The sequence below is a fragment of the Pipra filicauda genome, unplaced genomic scaffold, assembly GCF_003945595.2.
Source record: "Pipra filicauda isolate LSUMZ 115617 unplaced genomic scaffold, ASM394559v2 scaffold40_size4127951_pilon, whole genome shotgun sequence".
Lineage (NCBI taxonomy): Eukaryota > Metazoa > Chordata > Aves > Passeriformes > Pipridae > Pipra > Pipra filicauda.
In genome coordinates this window covers 3,058,435-3,079,874 of record NW_024104543.1, presented here as the reverse complement: position 1 = coordinate 3,079,874, position 21,440 = coordinate 3,058,435, and the positions used below count along the sequence as shown (strand labels likewise).

The 21,440-nt window shown below is 34.1% G+C and overlaps 1 protein-coding gene across 2 annotated transcripts in view; it reads left to right on the top strand.

The window, feature by feature from the left end:
- The window catches only part of IMMP2L (inner mitochondrial membrane peptidase subunit 2), a 417,256-nt gene that overhangs the window by 6,788 nt on the left and 389,028 nt on the right, over positions 1–21,440 (top strand). For both annotated transcript variants that reach the window (XM_027721219.2, XM_039385379.1), the window contains exons 2-3: positions 30–167; positions 6,434–6,537. In XM_027721219.2, coding sequence (XP_027577020.1) covers positions 33–167; positions 6,434–6,537 — 239 coding nt within the window. In that variant the 5' untranslated portion in view covers positions 30–32. The remainder of the gene's footprint in view (positions 1–29; positions 168–6,433; positions 6,538–21,440) is intronic.

The window sequence follows — 21,440 nt, the reverse complement described above, 5'->3', positions numbered from 1 at the left end:
TGGGTTTTTTTTCCCTTCGTGTTTTTCAGATTATGGCACAGGCTCAGGGTTTGGGGAAGAGATACATTAAAGCCTTTTTAAAAGGTTTCTTTGTTGCCGTTCCTGTCACTGTGACTTTCCTGGATAGAGTTGCCTGCGTGGCAAGAGTGGAAGGAGCATCAATGCAGGTATTGCTGGAAATATCTTTTGTCTCTCAGGAAATTAAAAAGTGACTCTCCACTGACAATAGCAAGGTGGAAAAAAATCTTTTTCTCAATTGTTATTAAATGACAACATTGTAGTATGAAATAGTTTAATTTCTACTTTGTTAAACATATAGTTTTGTGATATGAAAGAAAATCTTTTGAGAAGAAAACTTCCCAAAATTCTGTCTCAGTAAAAGGAAGAAGTAGTATGGAGAAGTAGTGATAAAGATATATTGTTTTAATACCTTCCTAGACATTTAGAAATATTTGGAGCAATACCTTTTGTCTCTTGGGATTGATGACTCACAAGGAGGCTTTATTAATTTTTAGTAGCTGCATTATAGTAACTGTAAGGCAAAACTCTTTTTTGCCATACTTGCTCTTACTAGTGAACATGTATGGCACCATTGCAGTGAAGAATGCTGAAAGTGGCATGAACAATATATAATATTCATATATTAATACATGCTTATCAGGACATAGGTATCAGTTCAGTGTTTTTACTCTGGTTATACTGAATGTTTATACAGTGTAAGCAAATAATTATAAATAGCCTGTGTAACATTTAGACAATAAATACTCATGATACTGAACAGCTACTTTTCCTCTGGTTTTGGAACTTGAAAAAGATATGTTTTAATGTAGCCAATTTCTGTATTGTTGCTTTGCATTTTAAGTCATAAGCAGTGCGCATTGCTGTGCATCACCACTGATAACCGTAATATATTTTGTTCCAATCATGCAACATTGCAAATAGCAGAGACTAAGAATTCTGATCTTGGATGTCAAGCCCTCTTTTCTGATTGTCTGGATAAGCTCAGAACCTTGAAGAGAGGCTTCATAGCAATCAAGACCAGCTGCTGGAGTCTGAATTGTGCAATATTTACACAGACAAAACTTGGGCTAGATCCTGGACTTGACTGATTTGTGTTTAATGCTATAAAAAACATGTGGGGATCTAGAGCCTCATGAAACATTCAAGATGCAGGTGCATATTGGATTTTCTGATTTTGGTTTTACATTTTTGTTTGTTTGGGTTTTGTTGCTTTTTGCTACTGGTGAGCATGACCTGAACATTTAAATTTTGAGGTGTTGTTTCTTTAGCATGCCACAATGCCTTTCATTGTTTGTTCTTTTCCGTCTGTGATCTAGTGTTCTTGCTTGATAGTTTTACGTCAGTAACTGAAAAGAAATTTTTTAGATTTTCCCTCTCCACAAGCTATTGAACCCCTCTGGTCAATACCTCAGTTCTACATTTTTGTGAAAGTCAAAGTCCCAGTGCTGGGCAGTTGTTTTGTTTAGTTTGGTGTTGTTCTGGAGTGTTGCTTCTCTAATCACTTGAAGGGCATATCATTAACTATGGTTTATCCATGGAAGATTTGGAAAACCCTACAGTTATTTGCTCAGATTTATTCAACCTGACAAAGAAGGATATGCTCTCTGTAGTGGCTAGGGAAAGCAATATCTATTCACTGGGTGATTAAAATTGAAGCTCTTCCCTTGCCTTGTCTGTTGACTAAACATTACCTCTGTTGATTGAAGTATGGCTAGCTTGAAAACTGACATTTGTAATTTTACTGACATCTCAGAGTGTGTAAAATTCTTTAGTTTTATTCTGGACTGTAGCACTGAAATAGAAGTTTAAAACAAACTTTTATGCATATGGATGTTTTCCAGATTACAAAAAAAAACAAAAAACCCTAGTGCTTTTAATAAGATACTGATTTCTTTGCCAAGATTTATTAGACATTTAAGCAAGTCTGACAGGGACATAATTATAAGGAATATAACCCTCTTTTGCAGAGTAGCTTAAAAGAGTACTGGTCATCACGTTGCAATTCTGTCTGTTTACTGTGTTCTTTGAAAAGTGATTTATACTGAATGTATCTGAAAGCTAGGGGTATGACAGCGTTTGAAGTTCAGTCAGTTTGTAGTCATCTATCCTTCAATCACATGCTTCCAATGATACCTTATTGTCTCAATTTGAAGATATCACAAAGAAGAAGAAGAAATTCTTGTAAGATTTACAAGAATTGTTTGTAATAGACCTCTAAAATGTCTAGCTGGCTTTGTGTACTCATCATTGTGATTCCTGCTGGGCCTGAAATTAAAAGTTTCGTCAAGAAGCAAGAAATAAATCTCTCTGTGTCCCACACACTCTCCTGCTCTTGTTCCCTGTTGTGCTCTGTCTCCCCCCTCACTTTCTTTTTGTTTTGATGCTGCTTTGTAGTTACTGATGATGGTAATACTTTGATACCCTAACAAGCGTGCTGAATAAAGCTTCTAATGAAAGTACAAATTTTCTGATTTATTCCCAGTCAAGACAGACTTCATGCATTTCATTGTCTCAAACTGATTCTGTGTTTCTACAGTGCTTTCAGCCATAATTCAGTCATAATTCATTTCAGTCATAATTCTTGTACTGACTTCAGTGTATATGTGTATTAACCCTAACCTATAGGGAATAACAGTGAACTATTGCATTTTATAATTTTAACATTTTTAATTGTGTAATTTCCTTTTCTATTTCTGAAATTACTGGGTTTTTTTAATCCTCTCATGAGGTGGTTTTGTTGCTTAGGATTTTACAGATAGATGTGCTCATCTAGCATTCTGTTAATAATGAGTTTCAAGTGAGTTGTAATCTGTTTACAACATTGAATGTAAGTGACAAAAATAACTGGTAGTAAGATTTCTTAATTGCTTGTTGTGGATTTTTTGTGTGACTCCTCTTGTAGTGCTGGCTGTATACTTTAAAATGTTTGTTATTATGTGGCCATCTTGATATTGATTTATGTAATTTTTTTATTGAGTTTCATTGCTTGTCTGGTATTATGAACTCTTCATACATACTGATGTGGAAAAGGAACTCTCTATGGATACATAAATTTGTAAATTCCTTAAATTGAATGGACTGTTTTCAAGTGTAACAGAGATGGAAGATGACAGCATATGTGCAGCTTAATGTGGAAGTTCTGTTGCAAACAGTTCAATACCAAGGATTACAGCAAGTGGCTTGAGTGTTGACCTCTGACAAAGCACACTTGTTTCCACAGCAAACATTATTGAATGTTCTATTCCATTATGCATAATAGCAGTTATTATGCTGTGGCAGTTTCTCCTAACTTTATTATTAGAATTACTGTACCTAAGCCTGTAAACTCATGTGAATATTCTTTATGTTCCCCAAGCTTCAAGTAAATAAGCTGTGACTATCACTAGTGACATAAAAACTACCAAGTTAATAATTATTTATAGTAAAAGGGCATGTTTTTATCCTCCTGCTTATAGAACTTTATGTCCTATGAGGCTTCATCACATGGCTGGGGATCTCAATTTGCATGCTTTTAGCATTAGATTAGTTAGTGGTTAGAAAGAGTAAATGTTTTGTGGCTTCTGCACCACAGTTTAAATTAAGACCTCTGTGTCTCATTTGTAGCAGGCCGTTATGCCAAGAACTTGAGCAAAGAAGTCATAATGCTTCAAGCTAGAAGAAGGAAGAGGTCCCTGTATTATTTTGTTTCTTATAAAGAACCCTTGTGAGCCTATTTGTTGACTCTCTTTGAGAAGCTCTATTTTGGTTTTGCTAGATCTGAAACCTTACTAGTAGTAAAAATATCATGAGGAATAAGTTGTGTTATTTCTATACTTTTGCTGTAGAATCTAATTTTTGTAAGTTACAATAGAGAAAGGCTTGCTGAAGCATTTAGATTTTCTTTTTTGTAGTAGATAAAAGTAATTGTTGATGTAAAATGAAAGTCTCCTAGTTTTCCTTAAATTTCTTCTAACAAAATTGTATTTTTGTCTGTGCATTTGTCAGGTTGTTTTGTCAGAAAGAAAAGCCCAACACTGTCATATTTTTCTCAAACATAACGTATAATGAGTTGGATATCCACTCTGTGTGTCAAAACCACATTAGCTATTGTTAAAAATGCATTTATAGTGCATTAAGTTAAAAAGATTATGTAATATCTAAATGTATTTCAATTCTAAAGCATTTCCTTTGTTTAAATACAGAAAACAGCTGCAACAACCCAACTAGGGCAATACTGTACCTACCTGGTGTATTTCTCTGTAAGATGTAGTTAATATAGATTTATTTGAGAGGAAAAGTCTGTGAACAGTCATGTAGATTTTCTCTAAGTATCAGCTGTGAAATACATCATCTTTTGAAACAGTGGTTTTAAAATTTCAATTTGTTTCATCCTTTTGGCCCTTTAAGATAGATACTTTTGAATACTAAGGAGTTTACTCTGTGAGAATATCCTATATGTATGATTTCTTCTTTGTAAGATTAGTCTCTGCCTTATGCTTAGTACTGTTGTTAGCTTCTGGCCCATATCTGCCTGCATTTAGCAAAATGAGTATGACTGTGAATTGTTAATGGATTTGTGTGTAGATCATTTGTATGTAAATAAACGATCCTTTGGTGGAAAATGCTATGAAGGTGGTAAATGATTTTGGAAATCCTGATTAAAACCTGTTAATCAAATATCTGCTACTTATCTTCTGGTTTTCATTTATCTGGTTTTTGCAGTGCTTAGAGTCTGATAGATAAAATAGTGATCAGTGTTAATATGTTTATATCTTAGACTTGAACCATATGTCTATGGATGTTAAGGTGATCTGCTTTGATCTGCAGACTTACTTGACTAGAAACTTGCCCATAGTCCACAGCTCAAAATGTAACTAGCCTTGTTTGCTGTTGAAGTAAACATATTGTGTCATATCCCTCCCCTTCCCCCAACACATTTATTCTTTTGACCTATCATATTGCTTACTGTTCATTTGAATTACACCTACTGAGGACCCCAGCACAGTACTTCCTCTTGCACCTTGAAAAGCAATTTTTTCACAAGTCTAATTTGACATAGATGTTTTTCAACCAATCAGGTTAGCAAAGAAAATATGAAGGAACTGTAGCAAAGAGAAATCTGCACTTCCAGTTGCTTCTGAATTAACCATCTGTATTTAAGAGCAAAGTTTTACTGAATGAGAATACAATTAAATTTAACATTGTGTAATTACTTGTGTTGAGAACAGTTCATTTCAGTCTCCCAACTGGTTTACTTATCAAAGGTACTATCGATCTGGGGAGGGGCATATCAGTAGTGAAAGTCTAGTGGTTCTTGGGAAAGTCCAAGTTAGATTTAGATTGTAAGGTGAGCCCTAAAACCCTCTTCTACAAAACAAATGAACAAGCAAACAAAAAACAACCACAAAAAAAATTAGCTAATATTGCAGCTCTCATACTGACAAATGAGGGGCTGCCTAATCTCAATACTCTGTTTTATTGCATATGTCACCTAACTCTAGAATCTAAATTAAAGGTCATCTGCTGTCCAACTTGGAGATAGTGTAATTGTATTTGAAGAGACTGAAAAAGCTTACTGAGAAATGAGCTATCAGAAGACTTTAGCCTGGAATACTCTTAAATACTTTCTGTCTAGTAAAAAGGAGTATTTTTATTGAAATGAGCTCTGCAAAACTAAATGCAGACAGTACTGTGATGGACTGCTTCCTTCCTCTGACATTTCCTATGGGTTAACTTGGAGCCAGCATTGACCAGCTACTCTGGTTTTGTATCACATCCCACAAAATAATTATGTGTGGTTCTACGTACCTCCTGTACTCATTAATTACTTGGCTATTTTAATGCTGAGTTTAGTGACCAGTCTTGTTTCTATGTGTCGTTCTGTGAGAGTTCAAGCTCCTATTTATCCTATTATGGAAGGCTCACATTTACTGCCAGTGCATGCTGTAGGTGTAGGGTTTGTTTTTTCCCTTTGCAAAGGAATTAGTACTGTTATAAGTACATATTTAATTTTTAGTGCGTTATGCTTGTATAAGCAGTAAGATGCCAGCAAAAAAATTGTTGCTTTTTTTCTTTCTGGGAATTAGTGTTTTTAGTTCTCCTTTGATTTTAATATTAAATGATAAGCACTAAAGGCAATCTCTTCTTTTCATCAGGCTTCCTGTAAGTATTTATCCTTTGTAATTCGATTTACGTGCAGTAGTGCACTGAAAGATATGAAGTACAGTTTGTCAGAAATTAATTATATTTAACATGTCATTTAATAAAGAAACATATTTCTCATAATACAACAGATTCCTGGCCTCTTACAGTAAGTGGGCATGTTTTTACTGATTTTAATTGATTTTACCTGTTGGTGGAATGAGAGGTGGAAAATCCATAAAGGAAATGTAGATCTAAAGATGATTGGGGTTTTTTTGTCCCCCTCTCTCAGCCTTCTTTGAATCCTGGGGGAAGACAAGCATCTGATGTAGTGCTCTTAAACCACTGGAGCATTCGAAATTATGACGTACAACGTGGGGACATTGTGTCATTGGTGTAAGTAATTTTGCATACATTTCAAAACGTGCTTATATAGATGTTGAACCATCAATATTTAATCTAGAATCATGTAAGTATATATATGAGCAAGGAACATAAAATTTTTGATAACACGTTATTGTTATTCCTGTCATCCATTTTCAAAACTCAAATGTTCAAAGAATGCATTACCAAGTTTTATTAGAAAAGAATACTGTGCAAGATATTATGTGATACGGCATATATGCATACCAAAACTGCCAAGAACAAAGAGTTGTGAGATAAAGAGAGAAAACAGATAAAACATTGTGGCTTTAAAGTTGTTTGGCTATACACTCATATTTTTGAGAAATATAGTCTTTCCTTATCAACTCATATTTTTTTTTTTCCTGGAGAAATATGTCTACTGAATAAAATTTTAGATAAGATCACAAGAATTCAACCACCTCCCTAATGGAGAGATGGAGCAAAAAAACCAATTTTGCATTTACAATGGGGAGGTCTGTGTATCAAGTCAAAAGGTGGCAGTGTTTCACTGTTGAAAATATTCAAGACTAACAGAGGACAGAAACTCCATTTCAGCCTTAATATAATATAAAAACGGAATGTCAAAGTGTGTATAACCAACACAGTGATATAATACATACTCATACTACGTGGTTGGATAGTTTAAGCTTAAGGTTTTAGTTTTCTAAGTGAAATGCATATTGCGTAGATTTTAACAGAAATGTCTTTGGAAGCTATATTATCTGGCTTCCTTTTTGTCATATATCTCTTTTAATTTTCCCATTTTTTTGCCTATGTCTTCACTGTAGTGGTAATTTGTAAGACAATTTTCGCTACCAGCTCTTAAAGCCAACCTTCTCACATATTCTTCTTTTGTTAGACACTTAAAATTTACATGGTGATCTGTCTTCTTTTCTGTAATGTAACATTTTCTGTAAATGATCCAGCTACAGATATGAATTAATTCAGGTTTGCAACAACAATATTGTAAAAGGACTCTGATTTCAGGTTGTTTAATGATTGCTTGTAACATCTCATTCTGCCTGTGTGGGCATCCCTCTGCCCAAGTCATGCTCTGGTGATCGTTTAAACCAGTCAATGTAACTGATTAGTAATTAATAGACTGAACAGAAAATGAGCATGTTGTCTGATCAGAAAACAGAATTAGCAGTTTCCTTCTTGTTATACTTTTTGATTGTTTGTGATTTCATCTGAGATGTCTGCATTGACTGCTTTCACTTTGCTTTATATTTGAGCATGATAACTGGTCTTTTAGATGCTGTGGGTTTTTTTGTATATTTGGAAAATTTTCCCTTATCTCTAAGGCAATCGTGAAGTTTATGTACACTTATATGGAAGAAATCACATTGCATTTATGCACTGTACTAAAGTTTTTCTTAGTCTTTGGGAAGTGCATTGAATAATCAGATTAGAGAATTCAAAAAGGACTTTAAGATCAATACAAAGAAAGTTAAACAATGTAAATATAATCTATTGAATAGTTCTGGTATGAAAATATTGAAGGATATTTTATATATCAGTAACAACTTTTAAGTTAAATAATTCATGATATGGGTTTGTTAGAATCATCTTTGACCTAATATTGTATTTTAAAGTTTTTAATTATGTTATGTTGTAAAGGCTTGCAGGATATAGTAGCTGAATGTGATTTTGTTCTCGTGAGTTTTTCAGACATAATTTTGGTAAATGAGACTTTTATTGTGTAAACAGGTTAATACTTTTATCCTTTTCATTTTGATTATTTACCTATGATTACTATAACTCACTGGTGAATAGATATCCTACGTATATGCGTGAATTTTACTTGGTCATCCTCAGAGGAATTGGCTGATTTAGCTAAGGCATAAACAGGGAAGGCCGGTCTCCCACCAGCTGCTGCTTTTTCTGTTCCTTCAGAAATCCATTTGAGAAAGTGTTGATGTGACTGAGATAGGCAGATAGATATGTAAACTTTCTTTTGTGTCCTTCTTGGCTGCTTTACATTTGTCCACTCTCTCCTCTTTGCCAAGTTATAGTAGAAAATGACTAGGAGGTTATGGAAGGACAGTCTCTTGCAGAACAAGAGCTGAAGTAAAATATTCATTCATGGCAGCTTGACCAGGGCCATCCAAACTGATCGCTTTCTTTGCACCATGAGGGATAGATACTGTGTCATTCTGGATGGCTGCTGTTTCTGTCACAATTCTTAAAAGGGATTGTTGAGATCCCAACTGCCAAAGTCCAGCGTAAGTAGGAGGCCAGCAGCCAAAATTTGGAGCAAATAGATGAGTTAGTGTTGATGGTCCTGAACCACTCAAGAGAGAATTAGTGAGCCAGTGGTTATGGATTCTGATACTGTTTGCAGATCTAAAAGTTTTTCCTCTCTCATCCAACTAGTTCTTGATAAACATATATTTTTGTTATATTCTGACTTTTATTGCAGATGAATACCCTGTCCCCAAGTTCTTGGTGGTGTTTATGCCTAGTTAAGGTACTAAGTGAAGATTGTGAGTCTCTGTAATCCCTGTCTCTGTATCTGATGTGGATGAAATCATGTATCACAACCACAGCTGTGAAATTAGCCACTGTGTGTGCGAGCATGTGCATTTATCTGGTTTTGGACATCATATTTAGAATGGCATTAGTCCTTAAAACTATAAAATTAGAGTCAGATAAAAATAATGGAGAGATAAGTTCGTAGCAAAAAATGATTTGTTTAATCACGGTTTAGTGTTTTACAAATAGTTAAATCTTACCTCAGCCTAGAGGCAAGAAGTTTTTTTTTTCCTCTGAACTTCAACTCATCCTTATTGATACCAGAATTAAAAGAGCTCAATGTTACATATTTTAACTTTTGAACTCATAATTTTAAGTTGATTCAAAGCTAAGAGAAATACATATCATTCTTAACTTGATCACTTGCTCGAGCTTAATTTAGGTACTGCTATATTATTTGGACTTATACAACTAAAAATCAAAACAGGAATAATTATTTAAAAAATTAAGTAATTTCTCTTATTACACGTTCCAGAACACTATCTTTGCATCTCTTAAAAAGATTTAAAAAAAAAAAAAAACAACTGTATGGTTTGTTTTGGAAATGCATTTATTTAGCTTCGAAAAGTAAACAGCCATGTAGCACGAGGTCATCTTTCAAAGATAAATGGATGCACGTTTTTCAATAACTTTTGTATTGAAACAGGCATTGTGTTTTGTGAGAGCTCTGCTGAGGTAGATACGAGCAGTTATGTAGAACTTTGTCAGATATGAGTGCCAACAGCATTGTAGCTGTAGCACTGTGCATCACATTGTAGGCTGTACAGGTCATGCTGTACATGCTGTACAGGAATATGTGCTGCAATGGCAATTCCCAGTACTTGTGGAGATAATGCTCTTCTATTGTGGATTAATGGACATTTTTACCAATTTACCTGTATGTAATTTGGTTTCTACTGTACAGAAATGCAGGCATTGTTATAAAAAGATGCTGCTGAAGAGTGATTTCTAGGTCTAGAATTCATTTTGGTTGTCTTTATGGAAAACCCCATGTCCTGATTGTAAAATCATGCCCTCTTTTTATTCCAAAATTTTTTTTTCTTAATATAGAAAAAGGTTGGTGCAACATGTCGAATGTTGCATATCAGCATGTGTATGTAGAATGGGTATTTTATTGATGTGACAAAATTTGAGTAAGTTTTTGAATTGAAGACACAGCAGTATTAATTTCGACCTTTAATATGTTTTCTTAAATAAATAGAAGTTTGGAAATTGTCTTGTTCCTTAATTGGTTAATAGGTTTTTAACAAAGGAATTAACAATGACTGCAGTATAAATTATGTTGTTAGATTTTCGAGTGATGAAATTTCAGGGTTGTAAATATTCCCAGATGCAAATTTTAACCCGGAGATTAAAAATTAGAGGTTAATTTAGAGTTTGAGTTTTGTCTGTAATAGAGAGAACACCTTCTCCAAGGTGTGACTGAGAGCAGGAACCTACTTGCTGGGTAAGTTCCAGGTGTCCCTGCATTTCTAATGTAGATTTCTAATGTAGAATGTGTTGTCCTGTGTCAAATAAAAATAGCTATGGTAATTTAATCTGGAAAAAAAATGACAACCAGTGGTGTTTGTTCTGTACATTCTGAGTGGTAACATGCTTTTAGAGGTTTGAACTATAATAGCTAAATGAAAATGGGCAGTATGTTTAAAAACAAGGAAATGTTGTATATTTTGTCAGCTTCTTATGAGTTCTCATATAGAAGTGTAATTCCTTTAAGTACAAACCCAACTTTATAGAAATTTCCTTGACATTAAAAAAAAAAAAGCATACTTTCTGTCTCCTATCCTTATTATCCTTATGAGGGATATAAAGTGGTTTCTGTCAGTGCTTCCTCTGACTGTAAGATTATGCTCAGACCTTTCAGTAAACTCCCTTACTTTGGATAAACTGCTAAACATTTTTGTGTAAGGCTGTGTGTGTTTGATCTTTGAAAAATCCAGTGCAGATCAGCATTCTGGAGGAAGAATCGGAGTACTGCATGTGAGGTTGTTTCTGTGACTGTGTCCCTCATTGGCACTCGTTCAGAAACAAGAACTGGAAAAGATAATTGTGATGATGATATTATGTGATTGTGTAGCAAGTTTCAATGTATACATACAAATCTGAATAATCCCATTTTTGAAGAAATCTAGTCCTGTTTAGTTGATAAAAAAAAAAAAAGGAGTTCTCTAATGGTGAAAACTGAATACATACTATTCTTAAAAGATCACTAATTGGAATTTCATTCTTGAGACTAGCCTAGTAAAATAAATATCAGTAAGAAGGTACTTATTGAAGGAACTGCGTTGAATTTGTAGTTGTAATTATAAAAGACTTTCCACTAAATTCTGATAGATATAACGTGAATGGACATTTAATGGTTCTTGTATTATTTTTAAGAAAGCTTCTTTCTGGACAACCTTTTACGAATACCTCTACTTGACCTTCTTAAATCTTCCAATTTCTATTTTATTTTTGTTTGTATTTAGATCTCTGTACCAAGTCATCTGTCTTCTGGCAGGTAGGACACTGCAAAGGAGGTTGTGCTGACACAGAAACTAAATAATCACTTGAGTTTCTGTTCCTCAGTGACCTCAGAAAATCTTTTCCTATTCTGTTCTTTTAGTGGGAAAGAAACCTCTCATGTCTTTTCCTGATAAAAATCAAATATGTAGTTCTCGTTTTGTTATCTATGTTACAATTTATTTTAGTGTAGATATATTAGATGTGTGTGTTAATACTGTTCATGGAAGAAAGACTTGCATCTTCTATTTATAAAGGAAGCAAAATCCATTTCCTAAGGGAACTCTTCAGATACTTTACATGATCCTTGGTTTTATTATGAAGTGCTCAGGATGGGTTTAAGTAGGCAATTATTGTAATAGTGTGGAAACTGAGCAGTTGTGGAGGAAAGAACTTGTTGCAGTTAAAGTTACGGTTACTTGATTTAAGGTCTGTGGATATGAGTAGGAAGATCTAATTGCAAGAATCACTGCTGGAAAGGATCTGGCTAGACTCTTTAGGCCAAAAAGTAACATATATGGATGTTATGGCTTACAGGTTCCTTAGTGGTCAAATTACAATTTGGATAATTAAACATAACAATATTTTATTTTGAAAAAGTTAATGATGTGGAAGTCAGTTAGGTAGCCTGGGCCATTTGTGAAAGAGGTGTTGATTAATTGGGAAGACTACTATAACGTTGTAAGTAGTGCCAGTGAGAACTTCATATTCTAGTTGATGTTGATTTCATTGGTCTTTCTATTGAATTAAGTACCTTGCTGTTGAATTAAGAAACTAGTTGTTGCTTGCTAAATATTTATTACAGTATCCATTAGAATACTACGCTGCAAGTTTACTAAAACCGCTTCACTGTTTACCAAGTTAAGCTTGTTGGAAGAAACTAGACATAAACCTTACTAACGTAAGCTAATGTAATTCAGTGGTGAATTGTTTATGAAATAATAAGAAGAAATTGTCATTCTATCACAGCAATGTATGTCAGATAAAATTATTAAATTATGTCAGGAACTTGATAGGGTATAAGTGTATCTAGAACCTTGCTATAAGATCAGTAATTTTAGCTCTAAAGGGAAATGTTGAGATAACAGACCATTATTTGAATGTTTGTGTTTTTATTTTGGTTAGAATCCCATGAAGAAATTGGACATCAGGGTAGTCATCAGAAATTCTGTTTAAAATGTGAATTCCTGTTAGTTAATAAACAGTCATTTAATCTTAATGACTGCTCATAAGATAATTCCATACATTCCTGTGTGAGGCATTATTCTTACAGTGGCTGAAGGGTGCAACTTTGAAAAACTATAAATCACTATTGCTGTGTCTTTTGCTGGTAGTTGTGGGTTGGGTTTTTTTGGTTGGTTTGTTTCTGGTTTTCTGTTTTTGGTGGTATTATTGTTTGGTTTGGGTTTTTTCCTTTTTTTATTTTTTTTTCCCTCTACATATAGTCTTTGTGTTTCATTTAAAATGTAGCATTGAGGGGCTTGACAAAAAATCAGATGCACAGTCTGGTTGAATTTACTGCTCAGGTAAGTAGCATAAAATTTCACTAAGACATACTCTAGCGAAAGCGGAGGGAAATTACGATCTCGCCCACGTCAATACCAATTCAGTCGCATAAAAATTAAAGCTGTTCTATACAGGATAATCTACAGATCTGTACTCCTTTTTTTGAGTATTTTGCTTCTTGGCCCATATGTATTGACACTGGAATAACTGCAAGTTATGGGTATATTGCAACTCAGTTAGGTTAGAATATGAATAATAAAAACAAGTTAATTTGAAGTTTCATACAAATATATGTACGTCTGATTCTTTGGAAAGTGAGAAAGATGGGAGAAAAACTGGTTATGTTGTGATCTTTAAATTGTAAGATGATTAGGTGTTAGCAGCTAATTAGTACATAAGGAGGACCTATGTTCTGCTGTAGGAGGAATATCAACAGTAATTTTCAATCTCAAAACAAAATTAACTAATTTAGTTTGATTTAATTATTTTTACTTCACTTTTTAGTGATCAGGCATATGAGGAAGAGGAAAAAATCGGTTCCAACAAATGAAATAACTTTTACCTGTGCAATAGAAAAGGGAATGGCATAGAATAGTTTTTTCTACTGTTCGATATGATGGACAGTCATAGTATGTAGGAGGTCCTGGGTCTAACTGGACAGCTGCTTCTAATGTTGCAGAAATTGCAGCCATGATTTGGTTGGCCGGAAAGCTGTCTCTGATCCTGTAACTCTCTGCCTGGCAGTACGATGGTTGACTGCCCTGTGAAGCTCATGCTGAGCAAAAGGAGCTTGAAACCTGCCTTGGTTTAGAAAAATGTCACTTTTACCTTTTGAAATATTTACAATTTAGATGCTAGGAACATGCTTTGCTCTAGCAGAATCTGGTGATGGAAATGCCTGCTGCAATGTACACACAGAAAGGTAACAGTATATTAATCCTGAACTTTTTTTCTTTAACCTTAAAAATATTTGACAACTCTGATAGGAAAATATTTGATTTTTTTTTTTTTTCAGTACATTTCCAAATGCTGAGAAGTAATTACTGGTTATTTATGACTGGCATTGCTTCTAGGTACCTAGAACTAGGAAAGGTTTTATAAGTCAGTGACATAGGCTACACAGTTTTGTTGCTGGAAGTGGCAGGAAAATTGTTTCAGCAACTGGTAGGGAATTCCAATGCTCATTCTCTACAGGGTATTCAGATTAAACATCTCCTTCTTATGTAAATTCAGGCTGGACATCTGTGATACTATAGGATAAAAAAAGTTATGGGTATTCATATGGTTATTCTTGCACTTGAGATGAAACGTACTTTTGATTATGATAAATATAGATGGACCATAATTTTTGAATGTATACTCAATCTCCTGAACAGATAGCCTGGTGCTTTAGAGAATTGTTAAACTGAAAATAAACTGATAGTTTGTTGTAATTTCCTTCCCTTTACGGTAAAGGATTTAAGGAAGCCAATGTACCAACTATGATTCCTAAGGAAGATAACAAATCAAAGTGCTTAAACTTAGGTTCCATGAACTGATGAAATGCTGACTGCTGAATTCATGAAATAGTAGATTCAGTTTAAGATAAACTTCTCACTAGATTAAGAGTTTACCTTTCATATCGCTTTACTTGAATCATGAATGGTGCATATTTTGTATCTAAAGATGCTATATCACCTTCCATTATGAAGCACTTGTGTTATACTTAGGAAGAGAGGGAGTGATGAAAAATCTTTCTTTGTAGAATAACTCTGGAAATCAGCTTACCTTTTCTTTTCTGTATGAAACCATTATCTTTCAAAAAGATCCAGTTCCTTAGCATCAAAGCTTTCATATTCCAATGCTAAGTTCTGCTGCCTGCAGGAGTATGAAAGCTTTAACAGAGAAGTATATGTAGGATGTTATAGTACAATTCAGCGGTGGTTGAAACCTAGAATGCGGTAATTTTTCTGAAGAGATGAAGCTTGCTATACGTACGTGTCCTGGACATGAGCAATTAACCATTTGTTTCTGTTTGTGCAAAAACATATCTAAATACATTTTAGTCTAGCCTGCTTTTGTTTTGTTTACAATCTGGGAAATACTGAGGACATATTTTATTTTACAGGATATTTCATACATTGTGTTCTTGGACAAATTATAAATTAAACATTGCCACAGCTCACTTCGTATCTTCCAGTAATCACTTTCCCTTAGCCAGTTTAATCAGTTGTATTATGAGCAATAAATATTAACTACAGAATGTTACTTCTAGGAATCTTTCAATGAACTACACAGATGCTGACATAGTGAATTTTGCTTACACATGAAAAATATTTATTTCCAATCTAATTGGTGAAGGTGGAAGAAAAACCATGGGTCTTGACCTGTACTGAATATTTTGTGGACATAAATATTTTTGCATGTAATAAGCAGTCTTGGCCTTGTTTTCTGTTTTTTTCAGCCTGTTAGCAAAGGCAAAAGCAAGGCAATGGCAAATTATCAGGTACAAAATGATAATTAACCTTATCATCACTGTATTTTCTAGGGAAATTATATAAGGCTCTATTCATGAAAGTAATGTATGTTTTTAATGTGCAATCGTCTGTTCTTGGCAAGTCAATTTAACAACATTTAACTTTAAATACATGCATATATATTTGTTTAGCTGAAAGAGGACCTTAATGTTCTTGTCTGTTTATCTGTTGATTAGCTACAGAGAAATAAAGTCAAGTCTTCTTGGAGGTCCACAGCAAAAAGAGAAGAGAGAGTGGCCACAATTGCAGCAAGGGGCATTCCAAGCAGTTATAAGGGGGAAGAAAAGTGCAGAATTAGAATGGCTGAGTCATTAGTGAAAGAGACTATGAAACCTCCATCTTTAATTAAAATTACACTAGCAAAAACCCAAGCACTTTGATCTGCCTTTCCAGTTGCGTGTGTTTTGGCCAACAGCTGAAGTAGATGACTCTCAGAGGTCCCTTCCAACCTGAATTATTCTGTTTGTCTGAATCAAATGGAATTTCAGCAATGGAACTTTTAAGACATGATACATAATAGCTATACACTTTCAAGGTTAGAATTCAACATTACCAGTTAATGTTTACAGTATGTTTGTGGTGTTTTTAACTTGTTTAATAGCATGGAAGTGGATTTTCTAAAATCCTCTTAATGTGTAGATGTGGCTGTGATATTTGTCATATAGCTGCTTCTAAAACACCTAGTCATGTATTTAAAAACTATTATGTTAATGGCTGAATGTACATAGAATCGTGTGTTTGCATTTGAGTTTTATAGCTAGATTGCAAATTCTCTAAAGGAGAAACAGCAAGTAGTTTCAGGCATATGCATTTGGTGAAACAATCAGTGGTGTGGGTGGCAGTCTGAAAGCAGACATCTGAAGACTGGATAGTGTTTAACATGCTATGGTAAAGGGAATGCTTTGCAAATGTATGTGGACAGTAGTTCCCAAGTGAGAAGAGGAGCCTGATTAAAGTACATAAGCAATTGTTTGCTCACTTGTTAAATTTTCAGTTAAATCTGACCATATTAATTCGTAAAAGACAGCGTCAACTTTTTGACTCAAAATCAGAGAGAAATGCGTCAGGAATAAAGGATAAAAGACACCTAAAATGAAGGCAAATAATTAATGTGATAGAAAACTGAAAGCAAAGTGAGGGATTACATACTAATTTTCATGTCGTGTCTGTAATTTAATGACTCGGTGTAGGAAGAATCAACAAGAATCTTTTTCATTTATTTCATAAATAGAACTTAAATTGATTTGAACTTGACCCATGTCTTCTGCCAATATGGAGCAGAAGAGTCTAGCCTGCTACTCTCTAGCCACTCAGCTCTGATTTTACCTGCTATTGTAGGTATCTTTTTTTATGGCTACCTTTGTGAAATGTAAAAAATTAGTATAAAAGCAGAAATTTGGACTAGGGAAAAAGGTAGAAGTAAAAACTTAAAATATTGTTCTCTTAAAACCATGATCCATAGCATAATGTCATTTAGGGTTTCAGTAATTAGTGATGTATATCTTAAGGCGAAAAAGAGATACCTAGTGATATTTCTTATTTTATTTGTTAGTTTATGTGTTTGCTTTAAGGGATAAATTAGTGGCATTCTCAGAACAATAACTTTGTTTCAAGAACTAGGGCAACTGTAATGACAGAAATGTGGTCTTGCCATATAAAGGGAAGTATGTTGTCAGCAAGCAAATGATAATAGCATCCTGTACACCCAGAAGGCCTGCTGTGATGTTTGCGTCTGCATAAGATCCCCTTTGCCCTCAGAACAATCTATTTTTAAACTGGTGCTGAGTTTGACCTTAGTAAAGAGATAATGTTGGAAGATTTTTAAATGCGCAATCATGCACAGTGTGTTCCTAAGTCCTGTAGGACACTGACAGTAGTATTTTTTCCACAGCAAATTTGTTTTAGTTTGTACTTTGCTTGAGTTCAAAGTGTTTAAAATTAAAGGGGAAAACTTGATTACAAATTATCTTCTTTATCCTTAATTGATACAGCTTACCTGAATCCATGAGCTGGAATCAGAGATTTAGATTCATTGTTCCATACAGCTTATGATGAGATAGCTTCACATATCTGATTAAAATAGTAATAGCTTCCACAGAATTAGTTGTTAACTACATTTTCCTCACTGTGAGCTATGATTTCTTTATAAAACTTGTGAAGAATATAGATTGTTCCAGGTCAATATAACCATGACTTCATAGGAACAGCATGCCCACCTTTGATAATTGAAGGAGGCTGCTGGTATAATTAACATATTTAAAATACCTTGCAACACCAAGAAATTGTAAGAACAATAATCTTTCATTGGCCTCTTGAGACCTTCACGTTTAACCTTCATGTTATCTAGACATATGTTTTAAAACTGTCAGCGATGGGAAGGTGCAATGTTGGGGACTGGGAGAAATTTATGATGGTGTAAAAATATGTTAACTAACATTAAGTTAAACCTGATTTAGCAAAACAAAGGACCCTTGAATGTCTGAACCCAAATAAAGCAGAAAAGAAGAGCATCTTAATATCTGAAACTTTTTCTAGATGCTTCTTAGTTTTGATAATTGAAATAGCTGAGCATGTTCATATAGAATATTTTCTCCTCTTTATTTCCCTTTTTTGTCTCTCCTTTTTGAGGAATTATCTCAGTGGCTACCTTTGAGAGAATTTTGAGTAGCTGGCCTTCCAATTTTATTCTTCTGGTCAGTTCTCATTTGTAATCCTGTGGCCATTTGTGGTGTTGAAGAGACTACAGAGTTTGTGAATGCATAAAGTGGGTTGGCGTTTATGTAAGTATTTACAGTGTGTAATAATCAATTTTGTGTTGTATTACTTTTGCAGCTCATGCCTCCCACTCTTCTAAAGTCTGCTGCTGTTTTTTCAGCTGTCTAATTCTAGTTTATGCTTTTCTCCTTTAAAACACTTAACAGATTTCCTCGTGCAAATTTTTTATTATGTATGTTTTAATCAGCTTTTACCTGTGGTTAGTGAAACAGGTATGACATAATAGAGCTCTCTAGTACATATGTGAAGGAATTGTCACATTTGAAAATACTTAGAGCTTGCAAATAGTTGTGTTTGGGATTTCAGCAGCAGAACTCTATGCAAGGCAGCTCAGCAGGACTTTCCAGTTCAGGAGACTTGTTAATGCAGCAGCAGTTAACCGACAAGGGAAATTTAAATTTGAAGGGACTCTTCACGTCCTGATTTGTAAAAACCCTGCTGGGCTATTCTGGAAATTTCTGCTAGCAACTATATTTAGCTCTTCTGTGTGGCTTGTTTCAATTTGTGTGTGCAGCTGTATGTACTATTTGCTCATGAGGTATTACATGCAGGTACTATTTGTTCATGAGGTATTACATCACAGCAACACGTACATTGTCTAGATGGTAGCAGCAGAGCTAGCAAACCTGTGTCAGCTCCTGGTATTCAGAGAACATGAACAGAACATTTGGTCTTATTAGCACAAAGCATTACTTCAAGCTAGAAATAATCAGTTTTGTTATCTCTAATTTACCAGTTATACTCCTGTAATAGCAATATGCTGAGTAAAGGTTTTGCTATTTTACTTTGCATTTGACAAAGTGAACACATAAAACACATCAATACTGCTTTTGTCATGAGCTTCATTTACATGAAGATAAAAGTTGTACAATATTTAATATCATCTTGTGAAGAACCCTTTTGAACACAACAGGTTTATGATTGCTGTATTTATATATTCCTGATTGGTCTCCCATATGTTTTCTAAGAATAAACTGATTTTGGAGATTGCTATGGAAGTTCAATCCAAGTATAAAAGGTGAGCAAACATAGACTCATATGAATAGCTGATATTCAAAATTATCTTTAACTTAGGAAGAAAATTATCCACACTCAGATTTTATGAATTGTAATAGCAGAAATATCAAGGGACGTGAATTGGTGAGGTTATAATTTTTAAAAAAAGTATCTGTGGTATGCAAAATGGCAAATGAGAGGCTTGCATCATCATAATAATTATTACTTATTATTATTAATTATTATTATGCATATGCAATATTTGTAGACCAATTTCACATTACATAAATTTGGGAAGTATTAAGTATGGACACACAGAGGCCATATTTTGAAACAGTTGGCATGCTGTAGCAGAATGACTGCAACATATTGCTCACACACACTGCAGAAGTTCTTAAACATGTATGCTGTTTATGAAAATCAGTAATTTTCTCCTTTCCCTGGGTGACTTGGAACAATAGCAATGGTTGGTGCTGCTGAGAACCCAGACTGTCAAAGGATTTGGAATCCTTGTTGTTGTAATTCCTTAAAGTGCACGAGGCTCATATTGCCTGTGTGAAGAGAGACTGTAATCCCAGTTTCGCTCTTACAAGCCCAGAATATTACTGTCAGCCTTTTCTCTGTAGAATCCAAATCCAATATATATATTAAAATATTTCAGAACAACAGAATACTTAAAAAATAGCAAGGGAAAATTTTAATTGTATTTATTTTACAGTTTATTAAAATATTTTAAAATAGTATTTACATTCTTTTAATATGTTGATTTATAGATGTGCTTACGGTCCATATTGTGTATAAAATTTTTAGATCCTAGAATGACACAGAGTTATATTGGAAAACAAAATCCATGTTTATCAGATTGCATAGAGTGTGCATGTACCAACTGAAGGTCCTCTTCCTAGAATGGTAAACTTCCAGTTAGATACGGGGATAATTCAGCATCTTTGTAATGTAGAGGAACTATATATAGTGGGTTTTTTTCAATTTAGAGCCCATTTAAAAAAATAAAAATCATTGACTTGTGTATTGCTGCCCATGAGAGGGGGTTTGGACTGGATGATCTTTAAAGCTCTCTTCCAATCCAACCCCTTCTGTGACTTACAGGCAAGTAAGATTTCTTACTGAAGGTGTTTTCTTGCTCTCTTAGGATTGTTTTATTCAGAAGGAGAATAATACACTGAAGGGAATTTGTACCACTGCAACCTATGTATTGGGACTTATGGAGAGGGATGCTAAAGAAACACATTTAGGTTTGTCTCTAGTTAGTAGGTTTTGGTGCTTAGATTGTATCTGTATCCCCAGTCTTAGCCAAGCCACAGGTAATGTGCTACTGGACAATGAACTGCTTTGCAACCCCTGCTCCATTGGAGTGTGTAAATTTTGGGATGTCAATCTTGCCAATTTCGACCAATCTTAATAAACATATGCAGAGGCATCAGAGAGCAAACAAGGAAGCTGAGAACAGGCCTGTGGTGGAGAAAAAATTATATAATTGACACTTTTTGAGACTTCTTTTATTTTTGATCCTAGCTGCATTTTGGTGACCTATTCAGTAGAGAAGGGATGATCTATTTTGGTGATCTATTCTAGAGAAGGGATTGTGACATCTTAATTTTATTTCTTATTTATTTCTTTATTTCTTTATTTGGTTTTGTTTTGTTTTATCATTGCAGACTTCCTTAAACAAACAGATTATATTAATACTTTCATTTTTCAGTGGTGGCAACAGACTAGTTCATCTGTTAAAGTCTGGCCAGTGAACAAGTTTATTTTCTTCCTTCATAATATCTTTTGAATTTTTTTTACTTTTTTTTTATTTCAGAAGTCTCTAGTGAAGGCTTAGAAATGAAGCCTTTAGGTTATTATTTTATTCTTCTTTATATTTTATTCTTCTTTATATTTTGTCATTTATTAGGTTATTATTTTATTCTTCTTTATATTTTATATTCTTTATATTTTGTCATGCCAAAGGATGCTAATTTTGGACAAGGGCGTCATTATTCAAGAAAGTCCACGTAGATTTCTTTTGTTGCCTCAAGGGAGGTTTCTCCATTAAACTTC